Source organism: Pinus tabuliformis, chromosome 2_1, assembly GCF_031772625.1.
Source record: "Pinus tabuliformis cultivar Carrire ecotype Pingquan chromosome 2_1, CPIR1, whole genome shotgun sequence".
Lineage (NCBI taxonomy): Eukaryota > Viridiplantae > Streptophyta > Pinopsida > Pinales > Pinaceae > Pinus > Pinus tabuliformis.
In genome coordinates this window covers 266059391-266085394 of record NC_142299.1, presented here as the reverse complement: position 1 = coordinate 266085394, position 26004 = coordinate 266059391, and the positions used below count along the sequence as shown (strand labels likewise).

Here is a 26004-nt window from a genome sequence, read left to right as displayed (position 1 = left end):
CCAGATTCTGGCAACTTTTGGTCGTCCGAGCAATTCCTCTGCGTCCGTAGACGACTCCTATATATTATATTCAGGGCATCGTAGCCCTTCTTTCATTCAATTAAACTATCCATAAACTGAACTTATCTTATCCATAAACACAATTGACTACTCCACTTTAGAGCCACTTTATTTCTACTTGAGCATGGTGCAAGATTTTTGATCTTGTCGGTGGCTACAAGCAATTGACTGCTTTGATTTAGAGTCATTTTATTTGGCAACAAATACACATTTTGTCAATGGGGACTAAATGAGTGCGGTTGTAATGGGCATTAAATGAGCGGTGTTGTATATGCTCACCATTAGATAACTGCCCTGCCAAAATCCAACAGTGGGCTTATACAACCCCAACTCATTTAATTCCCATTGGCAGGCCACTTATTTCCTACAATTTTATTCCTACTTGAATATGGTACAAGATTTTTTATTTTGTCAGTACATGTGAGCAATTACTTCTTATGACCATCAATTACTTAATTGTACATAATTCTTGCTTTTGAAACTTAATTTTATGTTTTTTCGGTTCTCGAGTTCCATCTTAATCCTAGATTGATCAAGGACTCAAAGAGATCAAATCTCTTGAGGTGCAAACCTCTTTTGTGAGTGCAAAACTCGGGGACATGTTTGCACATTGAGAGATTTCATCCCTCTCGACGCTTCATAAATCTAGGGTTAAGATGGATCTAGGTTGGTCCTAGTCTTGTGCACCCATGGAAAATTTGTTTAACATATAATTATTGTGATAATTTAAAATATGCTAAATACGTATAAAACTAATCTCATCATTTCACTTTAAACTTTGTTGACTCACCTCAGTTTGTTGAGATAATAGAGATTGTTGATAGCTTAAATGATGAATAATTATGAAATAAAAACTTTGAATGCAAAGTAACAATGTAGCAGTAATGAATGATAGAAAATGTGAATAATAAGAATGTAATCAGTTACAAATAGTCTTCATTGTGATCAATCTAAAACTATTTTATTCTATGGTTCTTATTGTCACACCTATTAGGTTTGTCATCTTTTCATATGGATCGTATGACAAGGGCGGTGAAAGTCATAAATTATTGAAATATTTAACTTGAGCTATTGTAGTAAACATCTTACCTTGTCTCGCTTACTCTCCAATATTAGTAGTATATTTCTCCAAAGTCAATCATTGTGGCTTATGGGGCGCTAAATACAAACTAATATTCAATAGTTGTTTTGTATTACCTCTTCTTAATGCAAAATGACTAATAATGTTGAATGATGGAAAATTGTAATAATAAGAATGTTGTCAATTACAAATAGTTTATAGTTTTAAGAAAGAAATATTTTAGGTAAGTGAACATTTTACTTAAGATGAAAATTCAAGTATTTTATTTACGGTTGAATTAATGTAACACATAAATCAATATGTTGTCAATAAAAAAATTTGCGCTTATAGTGAAATTAATGCACACTACTAAGCTAATTACTTTGAAATTACATCTAGTTACATCAAATCATAAATCAACATTGACAATGAAATCAGTGCATCTAGTGTAAGCAATCAAATAGGACTAAAAATCAACATCTACATTGAAATCAATGGATTGAATACAAGTAATCAAATAGGATTATAAACCATCTTCTACATTTAGATCAAAGCATCTAGTGTAAGTAATCAAATACAATTACAAATCAGCAATTGCACTGAAGTCAATGCATTGAGGGAAATCAATCAAATAATATTAGAAATAAGCAACTACACTGAAATCAATGCATCCAGTGGAATCAATCAAATAGGATTAGGCATCAACATTTGCACTAACATCAATATATCTATTTTAGTCAAAAACATTGTAGCGCTCCCCCCCCCCCCCCGCTCGCCCCGCCCCACGCCCCCGCCTCTCTCTCTCTCTATGTTTCTCTCTTTTTCGCACTCCCTACCCCTTCCATCTATATCTATATCACCCCCATCTCTACTTATTTGTCTCTCTATCTCACCCCTGCAAACACACACACTCTTTCTCCATATCTATCTATCTCTCCTTCCCTCCCTCTCTCTATCTCTCTCTTCTTTTATATCTCCCCCCTTCATCTATATATTTTTCTTCCTCGGTCTCTCCTTCCCTCCCTCTCTCTATCTCTCTCTTCTTCCATCTACCCCTCCCCCCCTTCATCTATATCCTTTTCTCCCTCGGTCTCTCCTTCTTTGCCTCTCTATCTCACTCCCCAATAATATTGGATTAGGAATCAACATCTGCACTGGAACCAATGCAATTATTTCAGTGAAATCATAGACCAGACAAATATTTAACTCCATCTATTGTAGTAAATGTCATACCTTGTGTCCCTTGCTTTCTAATATTATTAGTAGCTTCCTCCATATTCAATCATTATCACTTAAGGAGTTTTAAAACCTAAGTAAGTTTCAACAGTAGTTGTTTTCTATTACCTTGTTTGAATGCAAAGTGACTAACAATGTTGAATGATAGAAAATGACAAAAATTAGAATGTATTCAATTACAAATAATTTATAGTTCCAAGAACCAAACATTTCATTTAAGTGGACATTTTATTTAAGATGAAAATTAAAGTATTTTATTTATGGTTGAATTATTGTAACACATAAACCAATGCACATCATCAATATTTTTTGTTTGTTCTTACACTGAAATCAATTCAACTAGCGCAATAAATAAAATAGGATTACAAATCAATCAATACATATGGTTAAATCAATCAAATAGGATTAGGAATCAACATATACACTAAAATAAATGCATCTACTCCAATGAATAACATTGTGTCTCCCCATTCCTCTCTCTCTCTATGCCTCTCTTTTTCCCTCTCTCTCACCCCTCCATTTATATCGATTTATTCCTTCATCTGTCCTCGTTTGTATTTCAATCTCACCCCAAAAACACACACACTCTCTCTCCATATATATATATATATATATATATATATATATTTCTTCATCCCTTAGTCTCTCTATCTCTCTCTTCTTCCCTCTCTCCCCCTTCATTTATATCTTTATCTCCCTTCGTCACTCCTTTTTTGTCTCTCTATCTCACCCCCAAAAAATATAGACTCCCTCTCCATATCTATCTTTCTCTCTATCCCTCCCTCTTCATATCCCTCTCTCCCTTCCCCTTCTCTCCCTCTCTCTCTCTCTCTATCTCTCCCTTGGCACTTCCTCTCTCTCTCCACTTTTGTCTCCCTATGTCTTTCTTCTTCCCTCCCTCTCTCTCCTCCCTCTCTCACTATCTCTCTCTCAAGTGCACTCTCTCTGCTTCTCTCCCACCTCCCTCTTTCTCTCCCCTGCCGTCTCTCTCTTTGTCTCTCCACCCTCCAGCTCTATCACTATCACCCCCTCCAACTCCATATCTCTCTCCCTCCCTCTCTTTTTCTCTCTCTCCCCTCATATCTCTCCTCCTTCATAACTCTTCCTCTCTTTCCCACCTTCCTCAATCCCTATCTCCCCACATTACACACTCTCTCTCTTTGATCTAGCTTTGTCACTGTCTCCCTCCCTTCCTCCTTCTTTGTCTCCCCCTATCTCTCCCCTCCATATTTGTGTCTGCTTCTCTCTTCCACTTCTCTCAATCTCTCTCAAATATCCTTATCTCTCTTACCTCATTTCCTCTTTCCCCTACTTTCTCTCTCTATCTCTTCCTTGTCACTCCCTCTCGCTCCCTCTCTACCTCTATCTGTCTATTTTTTTGTTCTCCCCTCTCTATCTCCCCGTCCAACTCCATCTCTCCCCCTCCCTCTCTCTTTCTTTCTCTCCCCTCCTTTGTCGTATGTCCTCTCTTTCCCTCCTTCATCACCCTCACTCTCTCTCTCTCGCACCCTCACTCTCCCCCCCTCCATCCATATGGTCGAGAATTGTCACTCTTTGTAATCAATAATGTATGTATGGTCTAATATAATAATACTTATAATGGAGATTATTATTATTAGATATTGGAATAATAATAATTGATAATATTGATTATTATACTAATAATAATATATAAAGAAACAACGTGTTAAAGAAACAATTGTATGCTAACTTCACATTATGGAGAGACAAATTTCCTCTAATTAAACTGGTAACTACATGCCTTACATTTTACATTTTGTATTTTACACTTTACATTCTTCTAATTCAAAGATTAATTAAAAGAACCGCATTTATTTATTTCTTGACATTTAAAAATTGTTGGCATACTTACTTCTTACTTAGATTATGCCTATGCCTATGCCTATATATATATATATATATATATATATATATATATATATATATTGAAATTTGAAATATGTTGACATACTTACATTACACCTGCACATCTCCATTATACTAGACTGCAGAGCGTCTCTGAGAACAACAAAATAATAAAAATTGAAATGAAAATAGCGATACATTAAATAAAAATAAGACCCATGGTATTGTCCCATGGTATTCATGTAGAATATAATCTACTTAAAAGGGAAAAGACCAACCTAAATCCATCTTAACTTTGAATCTACCAAGCACTAATAATTTATTAAAAAATAAAATATTAACTAACAAATTTTTAATTTATTATATTTAAAATTATTAATGATAAAATACGTTATTAAAAAAAATTCAAATTAAAAAATTTTATATTTTATATAAAAATAAAAGTTAATCAACGTTTTGTATAGAGATAATGCAGCAAATCAATTTACCATTTTCGTTAGATTGTACATATATGGATGGCATCTTTATGAGTAATATCTCTTGAATGTATTTAATGTAGTGATTGCTTAAAAGTATTATAATTTAATTTGTGGACATGTAAACTAAAGATTACTTTTAATCTTATGTGGTTCACAACCAAGAGGGGATACAATGCTTTAGGCGTTCTTTATGCTTACTTTAATGTTATCCATAATCTCTGAATGCCCTTGACACAGCACTAACGACCTATGGTGACGGGAACTCCACATTATAAGATATCTCGAGAAAGAGAATGTTAGATCAAAATTTATGTGGTTTTCTCATATTGCGAGGTTCACTCCTTTTACTGTGTTTAGTCTGAGTTTAAACTTTACTTCAATGCTATTCATGGTTTCTTGGTACCAATTGTGCTGATGGTAAATTTATATATTAAATTCAAGAAACATATTTTAACACATGGACCAATATTTCTAATTATAATAATTTTAAATATTTTAATTAAAAAGAAAAAACGAAAACTTATATGGAATTTTTATTAGTCCATTTTAAAAATATGCAGATTATTGTAAACCATTGTTAAAAGGTCTTAGAAAAGACATTTTCAATTATCCTGTTAAAATTAAAAAGAAAAAGGTGCATTGTTACTTATTCGTTGTTGTTTGTAGTATTTATAATTGTTGATTTTTGCTTATTGATTGTTGTTTGTAGTATTTATACTTGTTGATTGTTGACTTAAACGATTTAGTCATTCCTTTCTCGACGTTCTTTCCATAATCGCTTTGATGGCTGCACCACTTTGTGCCTACCACCAATGCTGTGTATTGAGTTTTTATAATTTCTTCTTATAGATTTCATGCGTTTTTAACTTTTGTTCTTAATAGAAAATGTTAGGAGCACCGATCATATGTTTTTCATCGCTGTTGGTTGTATTTTAAGTTGTTATAAGAATATTGGAATGAAAAATTTTCGTCATTTTGTTTGTTTTTGTTTATTTGTTTGTTTTTTTTTTTTTTTTTGGAAAAATGTTGGATTTTATCTTGAGATAAAAACCAGTATATTTGTCTTGATATCAGTGATATTTCTGAAACATGTACATATACCGATGTATGTTTATATATATATATATACTTACTGCTAAATCCCTCATGTATCCAGTTTTCTTCATAATATAAAACTATAAGATGTAAAGTATAGTGAGAAATGTATTTTTCGATCTAGTAGTCAGCATATATCAATGTATACAGAAACTAAAATCAGTATACAAGGAAAAAGGAGCAAGTGATGTTATGGAAGGTAGATTAGTCCCTCTTCCCTGGTTGAGTTGTCAATTGTGTACATGTACTTCATGACTCCATATTCCTCGTGGAGACCATCCTTTGACAACTTGTCTGCCTCCATATTGGCTTCCATGTATATATGAGAAATAGTATAGGATGTGAGAGAGTCCAGAAAGTGTTTGATCCTGTTTATCCAGCGAGATATGGAAGGAGGATCAAAATATGTATGCCCCTATATTCCTTCCATGAGAGATCTGGAATCACTATAAATGTGAAGACTCTGTAGCTCCTTTTAATGTGCGAACCAAGGTAGACCCCATAAAGCAATTACTTCAGCCCTTGTGTTTGTACTTGGACCTCCATTCCAAGAAAGATCATACTATGATATTTTGTTTATCATTAAGACAACACCACATCCACACATGCCAATTTATGCTTCCCATCAAAGTATCCAGCTAGGAGGTAAAATGTCGATGGAACTAATCATTGGGAAGAGACATTGGGGGACGTAGTCGCAGGTGAGAGAGATGACATCCAATTTAATATTATGTGACATGTCTAGCTAATGTTAACCATCTTCACTTCAAATAAATGTTGATTACGCACATTCCATATTTCCCATATAATGAAGAGAGGCATCTCCTTGTATTTTCCATTTTTGGCATTCCAGGTTGTGACACATTGTTCAAAGTTCGCAGCCCCACTCTATGATATCTGGAGAAAAGGTGTAATCTGATTCCAAATCATATGGGTAATGGGACAAAACAAGAAAATGCGATTAACAGACTCTGATGATGCCCCGCAAAAAATGAAATATTCGGGACCCAAGTAACCTAGCTTTAGAAGATTGTCTAATGTGAGTATTTTGTTCCTCCACATGAGCCATGAGAAGAGTATAATTTTGATAGGGATATGCCATTTCCAGATTTCGAAGAACCAAGAAGGATTGTGCAAATTGTAAATCTATCTCAATAAAAATTTATATGTCTCCTCCATGATAGGCACATACTTGTGAAATCTCCCGTACCAAGTAATACAGTCACCAAGAGCACTGTAATAGAGGCCCGCCTGATGGAGATTAGTAACATATCCTTTCCATTCCACTACACGTTTTCCATCCAAACCCAATTCTACTGCCTCTTTCCAAACAAGGCATCACGCCTGCTAGTTCTTAATATTATGGCATAAAAGAAAGTACCCTCTGCGATGTGATATATCAATTATATGTCCCATAATATGGAAATCACTTTCTATGTTATTTATGTTATATAATCCAATAATAATTTTATGATGATTGCCAAATTCCCATGCCATCTCCATACGCCACCAGTGGATAATTTTACAAAAACACCTCCAAATCATAGAACCTTTCTTGTTGTTGGGTTTGATATCTCTATATATAGTCTCAATGTCAGAATCCTTCATATACTTATTGTTGGAAGAAACTATTTAATTCCAACTACTTGCCACAAATATTCAACAGCGATTTAATGTTGATTCTAGAAATCGTTGAAAATAGGGAAGCTTCTCCAGGAAGCCAATCCATCTCCAGAAACTTCTCGAGATTGTATATATATCTGTTAATCGATCAATGGAAAAGTGTTCAGATGTTCTTGTGTTCATTTTCTGTGTGTTGTTTTAATGTGTTGTGCGCCTCTGCTCTCTCTTTTCATGGTATCAGAGCTCAGGTGAACTACGAACTCAGAGCGAGTGGGCTCGGTGGTGAAGAAGGAAGTGAGTTTGAAGGCACAGTTGTGCGCAAAGATAGTAGTGGATTTAATATTACAGAAGCGTTGTGAAGCATGTGCGTTGAAGTTGAGTGCTGTCGTGAGACTGTTGAGTCTAGCCGTCTAGCCTAGTATTTGTATGGGCCATTGGAGAAGGCTGAATCTTTTCTCGTGGAAGAAAGCATTCACTGTTGGGTGAACTTGTAGCGCTGTGATATTGTATGTATGAGCTCCCTCGAAGCGTGGGAGACGTGTTGAGCTGAAGATTGTAAAGAATTTCCAGTCGAAAGTGAAGCCGCTGCCGCTGAAGATTGTTGCCATTTGGAGGAGACAGTGTGTTAAGTGTTGGTGAGCCGTGAGCATCAGAGTTCTGTTTTCTGGTGTTGGTGAGGCTGCTTTGTGCTCGCTGGCCGACAGAGTGGTCCGTTGGATGAAAAACTGGAGACTGAAGTCGAGTGTCTTGTTTGTTGCTGAGAAGATACTTGTGTTTGGCGTGCGTTATTCGTTTTGATGTATGGAGAACATTGTGTTCCTGGAGACCGTAGAAAAGTTGTGTGCTCTGGAGAAGAAGAGCGTGTGAATGCTAGCGCGGTGAGGAGTCGTTGAACGTTTGAACGTGGAGAACTGTTGTGCATAAGTTTGTGCTGGTGGGTTCTAAAGAAAGCAGTTTGCTGAGGCGACAGAGTAAATCAATTTGGGAGAAGGGTATAGTTGTTTGATGAATAGAGAGTGATTCCCTTGTTGGAAAACTACGTCGTTGGTCCTGTTCCTGCTTGTTGGAACGGAAATTCAATTTCTGCCCTTTTTGTGGGTCCGCGCAATGATTTACAAATTTTCTTTTATTTCATGTGCTTAATCTGTTAGTGAAATCATCAGAAACAATGATTATATTTTAGTTTAGATTTAACTTGAAAAAGTTTTTTGACCGTGTATGCCTGAATTGTGTGAGTGTGTGTTGACTGTATGAAATCCAAAGTTCTAAGTGGTGGTCTGCTCGGATGTTCTAATTTCTTGTTGTTGGAGTTGTGTTAGTCTTGTGGTGTGATGTTGTATTTGCCATACAAAAGTGCTGCAATATCCACTGTGCGTGGAGAAAGTGGAGAGCTTTAAGAAGAGGTTGTTATAAAGTTTGTTTGGACATCAAAGCGATCTGTGAAGAAAAAGGCCGCCGAAACCTTATCATTGATTTAATTTGAAGGTGAAATTGTTGTTAGAAAATGTTAATCAGAAGAGGGGCAGCGAAAAGTGAAAAGCAGAGTCGAGTCTGGTGCTACTTTGAAGTCAAAGCTGGCCAGAGTTTAAGGAAAATTTAAGCTAGCGGATATGTCTATCTTTTTAGATTTTTTAGATTTTTTTGACAATGATACTTTGAATGATCATTTTATCAGGAATCCATTTGGGCTTAGCAGTGTTTTTGAGTCCATTGACAAAGAGTTTCATGTTGTTGAAGATCATGTCGCTGAAGAAATCACTCATGTTGTTGAGGATCATGTTGTTCAAGAAATCACTCATGTTGTTAAGGATCATGTTGTTCAAGAAATCACTGAGAGTAAAACTCGCTTCTCTCATAACCCAATTTTTAGAAGGTGTATTGAATCTTCTTTCAAGATGACTGCTACTATGGAGGATACTACCATGGATGTTCTTCAGAGGCCACTCATGTTCAAAAATGACTACATTTTGGTGGCTCATTTGCTGGTTCCTCATGGAAAGTGTGGAGAACATGAATTAGATTACCTTGTTCAGGATCTTGCATTGCATCTCAATCCAGAAGAGGTTGTTGACGTTAAGCACGTAAGCGAGGAGCAAAGGAATTTCATAAGGAAACCTAAGAAGGTGAAGATGAAACTGTACCAGCAAATGAACAAGCATGGACCCTTTAGCAAGAAGTCAGAAATGAAATGTTTATTGTAAGCCTAGCTGAGACTTAGACCAGCAAGCATGACAATTAAGAGTATAGTGTCTTGTTTATTATATGTAGTTGGAATTAAGGGGGAGTGTTGGAAGAAACTAATTAATTCCAACTACCTGCCACAAATATTCAACAGCGATTTAATGCTGATTCTAGAAATTGTTGAAAATAGGGAAGCTTCTCCAGGAAGCCAATCCATCTCCAGAAACTTCTCCAGCTTGTATATATATCTGTTAATTGATCAATGGAAAAGTGTTCAGATGTTCTTGTGTTCATTGTCTGTGTGTTGTGTTAATGTGATGTGCGCCTCTGCTCTCTCTTTTCACTTATCATGTATGACATCCTATCAAATCCATGCTTCAGAAGGAAACCGATCGTTGGTCTATTCCCAAAACACCTTGGGACGAAAGAATATGCCTCCTCTGTGATAGTAAGGAAGTCTAATATGATTTTTTTTTTTCTCTTGGATTGCCCGACCCTTACTCATATCAATTCCCCTTTTGTAAACATTTTCCACGCCACCAACTTTCTTAGCTTAACTATTGTGACCTCAGAATGCTTCTCTGCCTTCTTTTTGGTCACATAAACAAAATATTAAATAATCTCAATTAATCACTCATTTCTTAAAGTTAGTTAAGCCATATTAGCCTTAATAGACATTAATCATCATCACCATATATATATGGATTTCCTTATTTTTTATAATATATACTTTTGTATTTTTGCTTTTATTTTATTAGTATTATTTGGCTTTTAACAAGTAATGTAACTCACCCTCGCTCTTTATTACTGTTGATAATTTTGTCAAGTAATTTCTTAAATAAATAAACTTGTAAATTTTCAAATCTATCATCATTTAAATCAATGCACCATATTAAAACAAAATAAATTATTTTATAATTTATTATTAAAATTAATCCATCAAATTTATTAATATATAAATAGTTGGTATAAAATTACCATTAATATATTTTATTTTAAGTAGTAAAAAAAAATAATACCTCAAGGTGAATTTGTTTAGTTTAATTCTATTTCTAGCTGATTTTTATTTTCCAAGGTATAACTGATTTTTATTTTCCAAAATATGTTATTTTTTTACAAAAAAACATTATACTATTTTCCAAAACATGTTAGCTTTTTTTAAACATGTTAGCTTCTTTTTTTTTTTTGGGGTGAAAAAACATTATATTATTTTCCAAAATATGTTAAGTTTTTTGGTAAAAAAATATATATATACTAAATTAGACATTGTGAAAAAAATGAAAAGGTTGAAAAATTGAAAAAGTTTCGCTACATGTTTCTGTGGCAAAAAAAATTATACTAAATTAGACATGGTGATGCAAGAGCACCCGAATGAAGAGGCGGCAACTGGGAAATATTTTTTTTTCTGTTTTAATTTGTTTTATTTAAAGTTAAGGCTGACTGAGCTATTGTTAGTTTTTAAATTAGGAAAACAGATTAAGTTAGAATTAGTTAAGAACTGTTTGAAGAAACTGTTAAGCAATTGTTTCATAACTGAGGAACAGTCCTTCGAACGGTAAAAGAAATTGCTAATGATGTATTGAAAAGAAAAACAAGAGAGAAGAGTAGATAGTTAGCCAAATTAGAGTATAATTGTAAGCTTATGGGCAGAATGCAAAAAGGGCCACTCGTATTAGGAGAGAAAGCCATAGAGAGAGACAGAGTCTCAATATGTATCCTTTGTTTATTTGTTATGTGTAAAGATAAATTCAAACTAGTATAAATGTGTGTTTTGGATGATTGAATGATGAATTCAATGTGAATCAGAGCTTCTGTACCATATATATATGTGCAGGTGAATTCAGCGGACTCAAAGAGGAGATTGAATACATAGAGAAGAATTACTCGCGACATAGCAGAAAGTGTTATAAGACCCAAATAATAGAGGAGCGAAAGATTGAGGAAGTGGCGCTCAGGGACCATTGGATCTAACAGATCAACGGTTGAGATCTGATCACGGAGAATGAACAGAGTTTTAACTATCGCATCGGAGGAACACAAAAGGGCGTGAATAACCCCGACCTTAGGTGATCGCCGATTGCGATCAAGCAATAGAGTGAGGATCGTTGGATCTGTGGGGAGGATCAACGACGGGGATTTAATCGGCGGGATTTAGTCAGCGAATGCCGATGCGATTATCAGAGTGATCGCATCACAACATTTAATCGGCGGAGGAGTATTGATGCTAGCGATAAGGCAGACCCGATAATATATAAATGTAGTTTAATGGGATTTGAAATATGTTATTGCGTTATCGCATATCGGAAGCGATAGAGGCATGTGTTAAAGGAACCGCGAGAGACGGTGATTGCGATTAGCGATAAAGGAGCCTTGAGAATTGTGCAAGAGCCATGAAATAAGCGAAAGAAGGCATAAAATATGTGTTTTATGTGTATTTCCCTTATAAAAGGTTTATAGTGAAACAAAGCGCTGACCAATCTTATCATAAAATAATGTGGGAACTGATTATATATGCGACATAAGGGTTAGTGGAAAGTTTATGAGAGTTTATAAAACTAGACTAATGTAATGAATTCATTCTGCCGAGATTTATTTAAAGGGGCCTTAACCGTAAAGGTTTGAAGACTAATACAGGCAGGTAACCTGTTCCACATAAGCCTTGCGTCACATGGTGGAAAAAGTGAAAAAGTTGGAAAAATTGAAAAAGTTTGGGTTTTATTCTATGTCAATTTTTATAGCAAAATATAAGCTAAACATATTATTCGTGAAAGATTCATGTAATTTTTCAAGTCGAAGAATTTTTTAATATCTAAAGGTGAAAAATTTTGGTTTTATTCTGTGTCAATTTTTGTAGAAAAAAATGATATAAGCTAAACATTTTATTGAGAAAAAATCATATAATTTTCTAAGTGGAAGAATTTTTTAATACTTTAAAATTGAAGTGAATAATAATAATTTATGTGATGGTACTGTTTTTATATACTGCAATATTCATTTAGCAATTGTCTATAATGCGATTTTTTGGAAGTTTTTCTGGTGGGTTTTTCCGGTCAAAATCCGGCAGCAATTTATTGGAATCGCAAGTTTGATAGCTAGTTTCTGCACAATCAAAGCATCCAAGGGGTTTTTCAGGGTGCTGAATCCAAATATGCAATGAAAAAACCATTTTAACTGCAACAAATCAAGATTTAACCTCAATTTCTTCCACCAGATTCCGTCACCGGAATCTCTAAAAAATCGCATTATAGACAACTCCATTCATTTATGGTTAAAATGAAATAATAATTATTATTTTTGCCCTTTTCGGAAATAGATTGAGTATTAAATTATAAACATTAAGCACTTTTATGATAGCTTTAAAATGCATGGACTTGGTTAGGTGTTTCGATGTCAGGTAAGCTTTTAATATACAATGATGAAAAAATAATGGAAGTGTGATTTTCAAAAACTGAAATACTTACTTTTGACCTACTGCATATTGAGGACATTAACTTTTGAGACTAACAAATTATATTTCAAATCACAAAATAAAAGCATGGACGGTGTTTTGAAAAATAAAAGCCGTTCAAAGTACAATGCCCAGATGGATGCCCTTAAAATTGATCACAAAAGGATGTACCTGTGCGTCTGTGGCATGATCACTGTGCAGCGTCAAACCCATTCTCCAGATGAATTCCAAATTCCAGAAATGATTTTAATCGCCGCTGGTAAAAATACCTTTACAAGGAGGTAGGCAAGGCATTTTAATTTCACTGCAGATCTTGACTGATCTGTGTGCGTTAAACTGTTCACGCGCTCCGCGATCTCCTAATCTTCTTGATTATCTTGCGGCTGCCCTTCTTCTCATTTTCCCTGATACTCTCGAGCTTTGGTCTCCAGCACTGACTTCGGGATTTCACCAACTGCGCGTAGTCTTTCTGCAATTGGGGTGTATTGCAGAGCCTACGGCGATAATCTGCAGAATTCATGCCCACTGACTGCCCAATTTCATTGAGATTAACCCTTCTGTCCTCCATAAGCTTCGAAATAAATTCCGGGTGGATTCTGATCCGGAGACCGCTGCCGCCATCGCAGTTCTGTATCTCAAACGGCTGGCAAAGAACCGCCGCACGGCTGATACTGCGAAGAGGAGGTGATACCCGGGGAGTGGGAATAGGTGGAGCAATTGGGGGCGGCGGCGGCGATATTAGGGATGTCAGCGATACGAGCGATAACGGAGACTGAAAGAAGTGGTCGGGTAAAAGGAAATACCTGTTTCCCAGCTTCAGTTGGCCGTTTGGAGAAAGGGCTGGCGTCTTCTGCCCGATATAGAAGGAGTGGGAATCACAGACTAAATGTTGAGGGAAACCCTGCATGATTTGGCCGGCGCAGAGGGGTTTATGAAGGATTTGAACGGTGCCATCTGAGAGAACCAGCTGGATGGTTTCCTTGCTGTTGCCGATCGTCACGCAAGACGCACGGTTGCCCATATCTTATTTTGTTTGTCGCGAACCACCAAAATACAGGAAACCAAAACCGGGAGATGCAAGGAAGAAACGCAAAGTGGTGTGTTATATAAAGTGTAAAACCAGTCTTTGTAAAACAGAAATAAGAGACGTGCAGGACTAGAGTAGAACTAGTCAAGCAGCAGATGATTGTTGGTGCCCTTCATTGTCAAGCACATGTTTGTTTATTGTGGTTTTCCTGCTAGGCACGTGAAACCATACGTACATCTCCACCGACCTAGTTTCCTAGTTTCCATAGGATAGCACCTTGTTTTTTGTTTACTGCCACAAAATTGGAGTCTTGGAATCTTCACCATATGAATCATGTGTATTTTTCCGGTGACTACCTAAAAATTGGATTTCTGGAATCTTTCCATGTGAATCAGGTGTTAAAAAAGTGGAGGAGTATAATTTGCTATACCATTTAAAAAAATGGAAGAGTATAGAATCATGTGTTAAAAGTAGTGGAAATAAGAGTACATTTTATTATACTATTATTATTTTAAGGGGAAATAAGAGTATATAATCATGTGTTAAAGTAGTGGAAATGAGAGGAATTTATTATATTCGTAAAGTTTAAAGGAAGCCCAAATAAGAGTATAGTTTATTGTATCATTAAAGGCTATTGGGAATGGAATTGAGAATATAGTTTATTATGTTCTTGAAAGAAGTGGAAATAAGATTACAAGACCTATAATATAGGTCTACATCATTTTCTTTTTATTTTGACTTTGATGGTGAGAGTTTTTGGAAATACACGTTTCTAATTCTTAAAAGGAAAAAAATAATATTAATAATATCAAATAGAAATATTATTAACCATTTTTTTTCAATGATAAAATATTAAATTTTATTTTATTTTGGTAAATAATTTATATTTTTTAGTAAAGATATGTGTAAAATTTTTACTATCCTTTATGCAATTTATAAGTATTATTTAAATAACTATTGATGTACATTAACTATAAAAAGGAATGTGAATTTTTTTTATATTTAACATGTATCTTTTAGAAAAGAAATATTAATAAAAAATTTGTTGGGATATTCTGACATATAGGAAATAGTTAAGTATAACTTGGTCTAGTATAGAGTTAGGTAAAGTGTGTTTCTTTACTATGTACATTTTGTAACTTACAATCCAACGGTCACGATATGTAGTGATATGACGGTTCATTCTCTACTCGGTATTGCCGACACTTGATCCGTGGCTTAACACCCGATTGGTCTGTGACCTCTATTTAAAGAGCATGGAGGGTCATTTGTAGGTTAACCGTCCATGAGAGAAGCTTATGTAAATTTTCATATTTTTATTAATAAATTTCCTGAAGTGGCTGCGTTGGCTCAAGCAATGGATTGTTTCCCTCTTTGAGGGTTTTAACCACGTCAAAAGTACTGGTGTATTGATCTATGATCTGTTTGTGAGTGGTGTCCTTTGGTGTTCTGTCTGAGGAACTTACCTTGTAAATTCCTACATGGTATCAGAGCTATTTGAAGGCCGCGTCCGTTGGTGATCCAAATCTGAAGCCGGTAGAACTGCATTCGACTGTCGTTTCCTAGATCTATTGTTTCTGACTACTTTCGGGCCGAGAGGACTGCTTTATTGTGTTGGGAGGATCTGTTCCAGTGAGGAACCCCTTTCGTTTCATGCGAAAAGGTTTCTGGTAGCCCTAGCTACGTCATTTTTAAGATCGGGAGGTATATAGTGTTTATTTGCAGTTTACAATTATTTTCTCTCTGTTTAATTTGGTTTCGGTTTATTTAGCCTTTCTTATTACCGGATCTATACCTTCCATTTCTGTGTATGCTCTTTGCCCCGCGACTCTGTGCAATCTGGACAAATCAGAAATAGAAAGGAAGGATTTTTCTCATGCGTATGCTCTTTTCCGCTGCGCCTTAGTGTAATCTCGAAAAATTAGAAACATTGAGGAAAATATTTAGTTTCCGACTAAAGCTAACTTCGAGCCGCAAGGTTCGTTTTTTTTTGTATGTCCCTGTTGGGTTTTGTGTTTTTTATTTTGTAGGGAAAAATAGCTTTCTCAAAGCAAGCACGCAATCCAAAGCTTCAACCCCCCCCCTCTCTCTCTCTCATAAACTTTTTGTATAGCTCACCTGGTCCAAAGCTAATTTATGAGAGTATGGGTCTTGAGTTCAAATCTCCTTTTTGTGGGGGCAGATTTTTCATTTCCGCACATTCCCGCACTTCGTCGGCATCTTCATCAAAGTTTCTGCAAAAAGCCATAACTTCTTCATCCAGAAGCCGTTTTCAGAACCGTTTTTTTTGAAACAACCTAATTTTTCGAGATCTTTCCATTAGAACACTTAGTTTCAACATCTATAGCTTCAGTTTCTGTTAAAATGGAAAGTCCATGCCAAGTTATTCTTGACAGCACCAACTACTTTGAATGGTGGTCCTACATTGTGGATTTACTTAGAAGTAAAGGTATCTATAGAATAGCCTTAGGCCAAGAAACCAAACCGAAAGATGAAGATAAGGCAGCTAAATGGGAAAATAGGCAATATCAAGCACGTGGGTTGATAGGGATGTCTATTTCTCCAGATCTTAGATTCCATATTGCAGAAATTGATACTCCTGATGAAGCATTGAAACATATTACTAAAGTTTTTGGAATAAAAAATGAACTTAGAGCCCATCAAATTGAAAATGAGTTGCTTACATTGGACCCCAATAATTTTTTTTTGCATTGAAGATTTTTTGTCCAAGTTCAAGACCCTTAGACTTCTCTTGGAAGGTGTTAAGGTTAAGAAAGAAGATAGTAACCTTATCTATTCCATCTTACTAAGTTGGGACCATCCTACTCTGTGTTTGTTTCCACCTTCCATTCTACAAGATAAGCCTTCATTTCTCAAGGAAAAGACTACAGGTCCCCTTCCTTTGATTCTTTTTGTGATTATTTAATAAGATAACAAGAAAAACTCTTACACCTTGGTCTTCTTAATCTTGGAAACTCTTCTAAGAAAGCGTTAGCCGCCTAACAGCAACCAAATCCAAAGAATCCTAAGAAGTTGTATCCTAAAAGGAATGGTCGTAAACCAAACAAGGGTCCTAAGCAATCTCAGCCTCAAAATGAAAAATCATTTCAACAAAATGATAAGACAAATAAAAACAAAGGGAAGAAGACTGATAGACATTGCAACTTTTGTAATCGAGATGGCCACTTAGAATCCAAATGCTTTAAGAAGATGGAAGCCTTGGAATCAGCAATGAAGAAGCATAACATCCATTTGGAGCACTCTTCAACTTCAACTTCATCTTCAGGAATGACACTTTCTACATGTGGTTTTCAAGCATCTCGGTCTAGCTATGCACTAAATGTATCTTCTTCTTCTCATTCTCATGAGTGGCTCATTGATTCTGGAGCTTCTTATCACATGGCCAAAAACAAAGCCATGTTTTCTTCTTTAAATGATTGTAACACCAAAAATATATATGTTGGTGATGATAGATCTCTTAGTGTTGTAGGGACTAGAATTGTTCATATAGACAATGGTCAGTTTAATGATGTATTATGTGTTCCAACCTTATCCTGCAACCTTCTATCTGTATATCAGATAACTCATTCAAGTGAAGGTAAAATCGTTGAATTTTCACCTCACGATGTTGTAATTAAGGACCTAAGAGATCCTAGACAGATTTTAGCTACTGGCATTGCTGATGATTCTACAAGGTTGTATAAGTTTCACAACTTTGGGTCACCAAATCTTCCCTCAGTATTTGTTGCTCATAATGATGAAGTGAACAAACTTTGGTATGAGCGATTTGGCCACTTAAACTATCGCTCCCTTCAGAATCTATGTAAAGAAAATATGGTGACAGTTCTTCCAATGGTATCTTGCAGAGATGGTATTTGTTCTGGATGTGTACTCAGAAAACATCATCGGGATAGTTTTGAAAAACGTGCCTCTTGGCACGCCTCAGCCCCTTTACAACTCGTGCATAGTGATTTATGTGGTCCACTTCTAGTTGTTTCATTCTCTAGCTACAAGTATTTCTTAACTTCCATTGATGATTTCTCCAGACGCACTTGGGTATACTTCTTAAAACTAAAGAGTGAAGTATTTAACATGTTCTTGGCCTTTAAGGCCTTTGTTGAAAAGCAATCTGGACATCAAATTCTTAAGCTAAGATCTGATAATGGCGGAGAATATGTTAACAACACATTCATTAACTTTTGCACTGAGAATGGAATTCAAATGCAACATACTGTTCCATATACTCCACAACAAAATGGTGTAGCTGAAAGGAAGAATTGCACCTTAAAGGAAATGGCTAATTGTATGCTTCAATCTAAAGGACTTAGTCTTAATTATTGGGCAAAAGCAATTAACTGTGAAAATTACATAATAAATCGCACTCCTACTAAGGTTTTAAAGAATATCACTCCGGAAGAAGCATGGAGCTCAATTAAACCAGATGTAAGTCACTTTTGTGTTTTTGGAAGTGAAGCATGGGTCCATATTCCAGATGAGAAACAAAAAAGCTTTAGAACCTAAGAGTGAAAAATGTATTTTTGTTGGATATTCTGAAGATGTCAAAGGATATAGAATTATTCCACTTAAGTCCAAAAATGTTATCACTAGAAGAGATGTAAAGTTTCCTGAAAATATATCGGCCTACGAGCCTATTTCGACGGATGTGCCACCTCTCCTATCTCTTCTACTTTTGAAAATATTTCTCCTTCAGATGATGAAAGCGAGGATGAAAATCCTCCCCCACCTTCTCAGGATCCTCCTTCAACTCCTCAACTTCCAAAATGGGTCCGTGCTACTCAGGACGCAGCAGGTGATCTTGCCGGTGATCCTATAGATTAGCGACGTACACGTTCTCAGTTTGATAGAGCATCTTCTTTACTGGCTCAAGCTTTAGTGAATTATGATCCTGATACCTTTGCAGAAGCTTCAGGCCATCCAGATTGGGAAGCAGCTATGAATGAAGAATATCATTCATTATTGGCAAATGATACATGGGATCTTGTTCCTCTACCAAAGGGACGAAAACTTGTTAGATGCAAATGGGTTTACAGAACCAAGTATGGACTAGATGGGAAAGTTGATAAACATAAAGCTCTTCTTGTTGCTAAGGGTTTTTCACAAGTTGAAGGCATTGACTATACTGAAACCTTCTCCCCTGTTGCCAAAATGAACTCTATCCGCCTTGTTCTTTCCCTTGCTGCCTCTTTCAAATGGGAAGTCCATCAGATGGATGTTAAATCCGCCTTCTTGCATGGGGACTTGCATGAAGAAATCTATATGGAACAACCTATTGGCTTTATACAAACAGACTCCAGCCTTGTATGTCGGTTTAAGAAATCCCTTTATGGTCTCAAGCAAGCTCTTCGAGCTTGGTATGCCAAAATGGATAACTTTTTTTAGAAAATGGCTTTTCTAGGTGTCATTCTGACAATACTGTCTACACCAAGAAAGTGGGAAAGTCCCTTATCATTATTGTTCTTTATGTTGATGATCTTATCCTGACTGGTAGTGATCCCAACCTTATAAACCATGTGAAGACTAGCCTTAAAAGGAAGTTTGAAATGACAGACTTCGGACACTTACATTATTTTCTTGGTCTTCAAGTCTTGCAATCCAAGGAATGTATTTCCCTTTCCCAATCCAAGTATGCCTGTGATATTCTACGCCATTTTCACATGGAAGACTGTAAGCCAACCCCTTCTCCCTTTCAATATGGAGTCAAACTTTCAATCACTTGTACTTCTCCTGAAGTTGATGCTACCTTATACCGTCAACTTGTAGGAAAATTTTTGTATCTAACCCATACTCGTCCTGGCCTTTCCTTTGTTGTTGGACTTGTTGCTCGACTTATGCAAAACCCACATGAAAGTCATTGGAAAGCAGCTAAAAGAATACTTCGTTATGTTCGAGGTACAGTTCAGTTTGGGATTCATTACAGTGCCGAAGCATCTCCTCTATTGGTTGGTTTCACTGATTCCGATTGGGCTGGTGACCCTGATGATCGGAAGTCTACTGCAGTTTATGTGTTCACTCTTGGTTCAGGACCTATTACATGGGCTTGCAAGAAAAAAGGTGCCATTTCTCTTTCTTCAGCAGAAGCAGAGTATCGTGGTGCCGTAGAAGCTAGTAAGAAAGCCTTGTGGCTTCATTAGATCCTGTCAGAGTTTGGCTTTCAGCAGCAACATCCGACTACACTTTGGTGTGATAATCAAAGTGCCATTCAACTATGCAAAGATCAAGTCCAACATCAGCGCAACAAACACATTGAATTGAACATGCACTTCATCGGAAAGCTCATCCACGACCATGTTCTTGAAGTGAAATATTGTTCAACAGATGATCAAGTTGTAGACATCTTTACAAAGGCTCTCACAAAGGCAAAGTTCACTAAAATTCGATTTATGGTTGGAGTTCAGGAAGTTGTCACTAAGGGGGATAGGCTCTAGTGCCTCCTTCCTTCTCCTATTATGTCATATTTGTAAATCCTTCAATCCTATCCCAAGTTGTTCTTAAGGGGGGATGTTAGGATATTCTGACACATAGGAAATAGTTAAGTATAACTTGGTCTAGTATAGAGTTAGGTAAAGTGTGTTTCTTTACTATGTACATTTTGTAACTTACAATCTGACGGTCACGATATGTAGTGATCCGATGGTTCATTCTCTCCTCGGTATTACTGACACTTGATTCGTGGCTTAACACCCGATTGGTCCATAACCTCTATTTAAAGAGCATGGAGGGTCATTTGTAGGTTAACCGTCCATGAGAGAAGCTTATGTAAATTTTCATTCTTTTATTAATAAGTTGCCTGAAGTGGCCGCGTTGGCTCAGGCTGTGGACTATTTCCCTCTTTGAGGGTTTTAACCACGTCAAAAGTACTGGTGTATTGATCTGTGATCTATTTGTGAGTGGTGTCCTTTGGTGTTCTATTTGAGGAACTTGCCCTGTAAATTCCTACAAAATTATTATGAATCATAATAAAATATTTCAATTTTATATTAATTAATATCAATTTATATTAATTTTATATAGGGATAAAAAATTGAAGTAGAAAGATTTTTATATATTTTACTTTTGTATTTTAATATGCATTTTCAATTAAAATATTTGAATAGGGATGTTAACTAATATTTCAACATTTTTTATAATATGGACCATAAATAAAATATTTCAATACTCACTTCAATTAAAATAATTTTACATGTTTTCTATATCTAGAAAGATGAAAAATAATTTAAAGTAAACCAACATAAATTGTGGTTTTATGAAGGCTTTAGAGAGATCAAAATATTATGCAAATCTTTCTTCAAGAATTGTAAACTAAAAAAAGTCTTTAGAGAGATCAAAATATTAGGAGATGCAAAGCTTTATTCAAGAATTGCAAACTAAAAAAACTTATACCTCAACTTTATACCTCAATTGATTTGATTCCTATTCAGGGAGAATTTTAAGGGCTAATATTTGCAGGTGGGTTAATTTTCCATATTTTTCCAAAAAAAAATCACCAATTTCCATTTTTTCTAAAAATGATTAGCCCACATTTTATATTATAAAATTACTTTACCTTAAAAATCACTAAAATTTTATATAAATTACAAAATCATTAGAAATATGAATATTTTTACAAAAATATTTACAAACATTTTACAATTTGCATATTAGGGATTAGATCACCAAAATTTTATGTAGAATAATATAAAACCATTAGAAATATGAATATTTTTACAAAAATATTTCCAATGTAACACACTAATACAAGAAACTAACAAAATAAAGAATTTTTTATTATTATTACCATCACACCTAAGAATTTCACCAAGGTGCTTTGCTTAGTTGGCGGTTGAAATTACAAAACCCAAGTGTACAATCATTCCTGCAACATTTACTCCCTCCCTGCGGGCATACATTTGGCGACATGGGTCTCCATTAATGCAGAGAGAACCCCGGGGCCCTTCAGCTGACACCACGACAATCCTGCATTTAGTGATGAAGGGACTGGCTGAAGGATCTAGACCGCACCTGAACTAACCTACACCGCCGGATCAAAAGAGATCTATGGTTTCGATAACCTGGGGGTTTTTGCCCTGCGGAATAACGTAATGCCAATCGATGCCTAGGCCATTTGGTCACACCGAAAGGCTTGCAGCTTAGCTATGCGACTGTGGGCAACCAAAATGGCGGATGGTGGTATGGAGAAACTTTCTCGCAAGAGCCAACTCCACCGGCTGCCAGGTAAAGCATGGAGGTTGATAGAAACACCCAAAACCCACCTAGTATTTTAAATTCTTACCTTGTGTGACATTCGTGCCCAAATCAGCTTACTCGACTATTATGATAGGTAAAGCCATAGATATTTGATTTCCTCACCCTGGAAGAGTGTGTTTGGAATCCTCCAGTGAATAAGAGGTAATGGTTAATGTAATGCAAGTGTTTTCATGCAAGTTTACCCTGCCAAAAACCCCTAAAGACAATGTCGTTCTGTTACAAGTGTGCCTCTCCTCCCATTGTTCGATATATCTCATCTCAGGTAAGCAAAATTTGTTGGCATTATGATTCAAGTGTTGTCCTTGATGGCAACTCACTCAGAGGTTGGTACAGGTGCTCAGAGACTGGTACAGGTGATGACAACTTAACTAGTGGACAGATCTCAGTACAGCAGGACAAGAAAGAGATATACGCAGGTTCAGCAAGGAGAATCAGCGTGTACACGCAGGTTGGCTTCAGTAAAAGCGCGTACATGTGAAAACGTACCTTTGGTCAGTGGCAGTTAGTCCTTGGAAGTTGTGCCTATGGTTTTGGACCATGGCGTCTCGACGGACGTGTTGATCCCTAGTTTTGAGGTTGATGGTATTGTGTTACTATGGTTTTGGCTCTTGGTATTGAGCAAGGCCTAAGGCTATATAAGGAGAAGATCACTAGGCCAAAGGGTGCAAGTGTGAGTGATGAAGATCTGAGAAAGTGTGTGATCCAAGTGCTGGTTATGGGTTGGTGATCTGAACCAAGGTTTCACCCATGTGGAGGATGATGAATGATGGAACGAGATCTCAAGGCTTGGAATGATTATCTTCATATGGTTTGACTCTGGATAGACTAGATCTACTGATGCATGTTTATTATTATGATCTGGGCATGCTTTGATGTCTGATATAGCTACAGAGTTTTAAGGTTGAATTTATAGATCTGTACGCGAGTTGGTTTTGGTAAAAGAGCGTATACACGCAGGTTGGGGTCATCCAAGTAGCGTATACAATGTGAAGTATGATATTTGAATATGGAGCTGGATCTGGTTGTTGCTATGATTGTCTGGTTATTGTTGACAGGGTTACAGTGATTCAGAATTGGGTGTTTCAGTGATTGGTAATGCAGGTTGTACTACAATGATGATTGTCTTATGGATCTAGTATGAAAATGTATGAAACATGGTCCCGGGTAGATCGTAGGCCGGCACCTACGTACTGGTAAACATATCAGCCAGTACAAGAGCCAAGGGGGTTGTAGCTCCCTTCCAGGAGCAGCTGGAAAACGAGTGAAGGTTGTAGCCTTCCGTAGGATTGGCACCTACGTACTAGTAAATGGATCGGCTAGTACAAAAGCTATGAGGGTTGTAGCCCTCTGCAGGTTGCAGCCTGCGTGCTGGTAAATGACTGCACCAGTGCATTGTAAAAGAAGTTTCTTATTAAAGAAGAAAGAGACGAATTGCAGCAGGTGGTTTTCACCCACATTGGGTTTCCACCTTATATCATGGTGTTCATGTGTGTGGCTCTTGTGTGATGTTCTGTTCTGTTATTCTGCACCTGTTTACTGTTAATATGCTTAATAATGATCTGATGCATTTACTGAAGATTAAGATAACTGAATTATAAGATCTCTGGATATACGCGGGTTTCATTAGACACAGTAGCGTGTACACGCGGGTTCACTTAATTGAAGTAGCGTATATGTTTCTGAGTATGAAATAGAAAAGTTTGATTGATCTGATAATACTGATTCACCCCCCCTCTCAGTATTATTTCCAACAAAATTCCTGCACAAAAAATTCGTTGTTAACTACTCACTTATGCATGGTTGTCAAGGTTTAAACCCTAGCATTCTATGGACTACAGGTATTTTCTGGATGAAATATGAGTATATTTGGAAGGGGTTTCAGAGTGAGGTGGCTCTCTCATTAGAAATGTTAACTTCAATTTCAGGTTAGTCATTCCTCTGGCTTGCACTGGTGATTTATGTTTCAGGCAACCAACCTCAATTAGCCGAGGGGTTGGTGTATTTCCTTGTGTTAAAATCTTTGGGTTTTCACCGGCTAGGATGCTACGGCTCTCCCCAAATTTGCAATCGTAGTTGTTGTAAATTGATGGGCAATGGTTGAACTGATTCATAATTACGATACTAATTTTGCAGTATCTATGTTAAGGGTTTTATTGACGGTTTACATGTATATCATTTATTTGATGGTTTTAATATATACATAATTGCTATTTATCTGGTTCCAAATTCTCCCTATATCATTTATGAGGACTCGAAAACAAGCTTCCTCTAATGTTCGGATTGGTTGTCTATAAACTGGTATTGGGTTTTTGACTTTTCACTGTCAAACATGAACAATATAGATTATTCATGTTTCTGATTCTCTGTTAAAGCTTAGTATTGTTGTTCTTTTGATTAGATGTTCTTTTTAAGTAGATGAAGTTTGGCTTGGGTGGTTGGCTCACAGGGTTCATTCAGAACTTAGACGAGAGCCATATGAACCCTTGCGCACTACTATGTTTAATATACAACTATGGTTAGAGCTCCAACAATCTTTAAAATAGACAAAGCTAAAATAACTTCCTTTTTAATGAGTTTTCATTATCTTCGACATTTTGTATGTTTTTTGTTGAGGTTAATCAAAATACAATTTATTAATTTCTATGGGTCGACCATGACTCTAGAATGCATGTTAGGGTTCCAGTTACAAAGTATGATTTTAAAACTTTGGCAAGGAAATATGTCTTTAGAAAATTAACATGGATATAGCTCTTTCTACTATAATATGTTCTTTCATTTATTGCTTTAAATAGCTAATGCATTTTTATTTTACAGTGGTTGAAAGTTCACTATTATCATTATCTCTCTTATGCATCGATGCCTACAAATATCTCAATGTGCTAGAAATCTAACGAAATACAAAACATACCTATTAATTTTCAATGGCACAGTCTTACGAGTAATTAATTAGCATGATAACTATTCACTACATAATAATAAACCAAATAATCTTTTCCTACTAGTGAATACCAAGTAGAGAAATACTACTTATCTGTTTTTCCTACTTTAATTATAAACATGCACGTATTTCCTCTGTCTGGAAGGCCTCACCACCCAGCCACGGATCTGGCAATTACATCCAGAATCCCCTTCGAGCTCTTCCAACTCCTGTCAGTGAATAAAAGCAGTCTGGTACCTTGGGCATCAGGACCTATGATCCAGCCTCAAGTCTCATACCCTTCGACTGTTATTCACTATTCCCACTTGCTAATCCATCTAGCTCAAGGAAATCTATTCATAGCATAGTCCTTGCTCTTCTTTTTCCAACCCCCCAGGGTTCTGTCATTTCCCTTTTTGAGGGAAAAATATGGGAAACTTCTTGTAACTGTTTCAGGAGTTATTTAACTGATTTCTCTGGTTCTTTTACAAACTCCTGAAAACTTTTAATTAATAATTAACAAAATATGTTCTGGCTTCTCAGCCTTAATTCTTTAATGATCCAAGTTAAACAAAATAAAAAATAAAAGTACTAAGTAAAACTTGTTAATAAGTAAATGTTGGTGCATCATTGGGTGTTAGAGCTCCCTCCCCTTGAGAGGAACACCGTCCCTGGTGTTCTTTTTAGGAAAATAGTGTCGGATAGGCTTTCTTCATTGTTTCCTCCTCTTCCCAAGTAGCCTCATCC

The 26004-nt window shown here is 36.1% G+C and overlaps 1 protein-coding gene across 1 annotated transcript; it reads right to left on the bottom strand.

The window, feature by feature from the left end:
• Window positions 1-13113: 13113 nt before the first annotated feature.
• Window positions 13114-14235, bottom strand: LOC149199772 (uncharacterized). Its single transcript, XM_089399446.1, has 2 exons — window positions 13852-14235; window positions 13114-13719 (listed from the first exon to the last, which is right to left on the bottom strand). Exons 1-2 carry the CDS (start codon window positions 14067-14069, stop codon window positions 13389-13391), a joined length of 549 nt encoding a protein of 182 aa, XP_089255572.1. The 5' UTR covers window positions 14070-14235; the 3' UTR covers window positions 13114-13388.
• Window positions 14236-26004: the final 11769 nt, after the last annotated feature.

Excerpts from the sequence above, each read along its gene's own strand:
- LOC149199772 (XM_089399446.1), bottom strand. The coding sequence starts at position 14,069 with ATGGGCAACCGTGCGTCTTGCGTGACGATCGGCAACAGCAAGGAAACC. Across the intron at positions 13,720-13,851 it reads CAACTGAAGCTGGGAAACAG|TATCAGCCGTGCGGCGGTTC; the intron begins GTATTTCCTTTT and ends TCCTCTTCGCAG.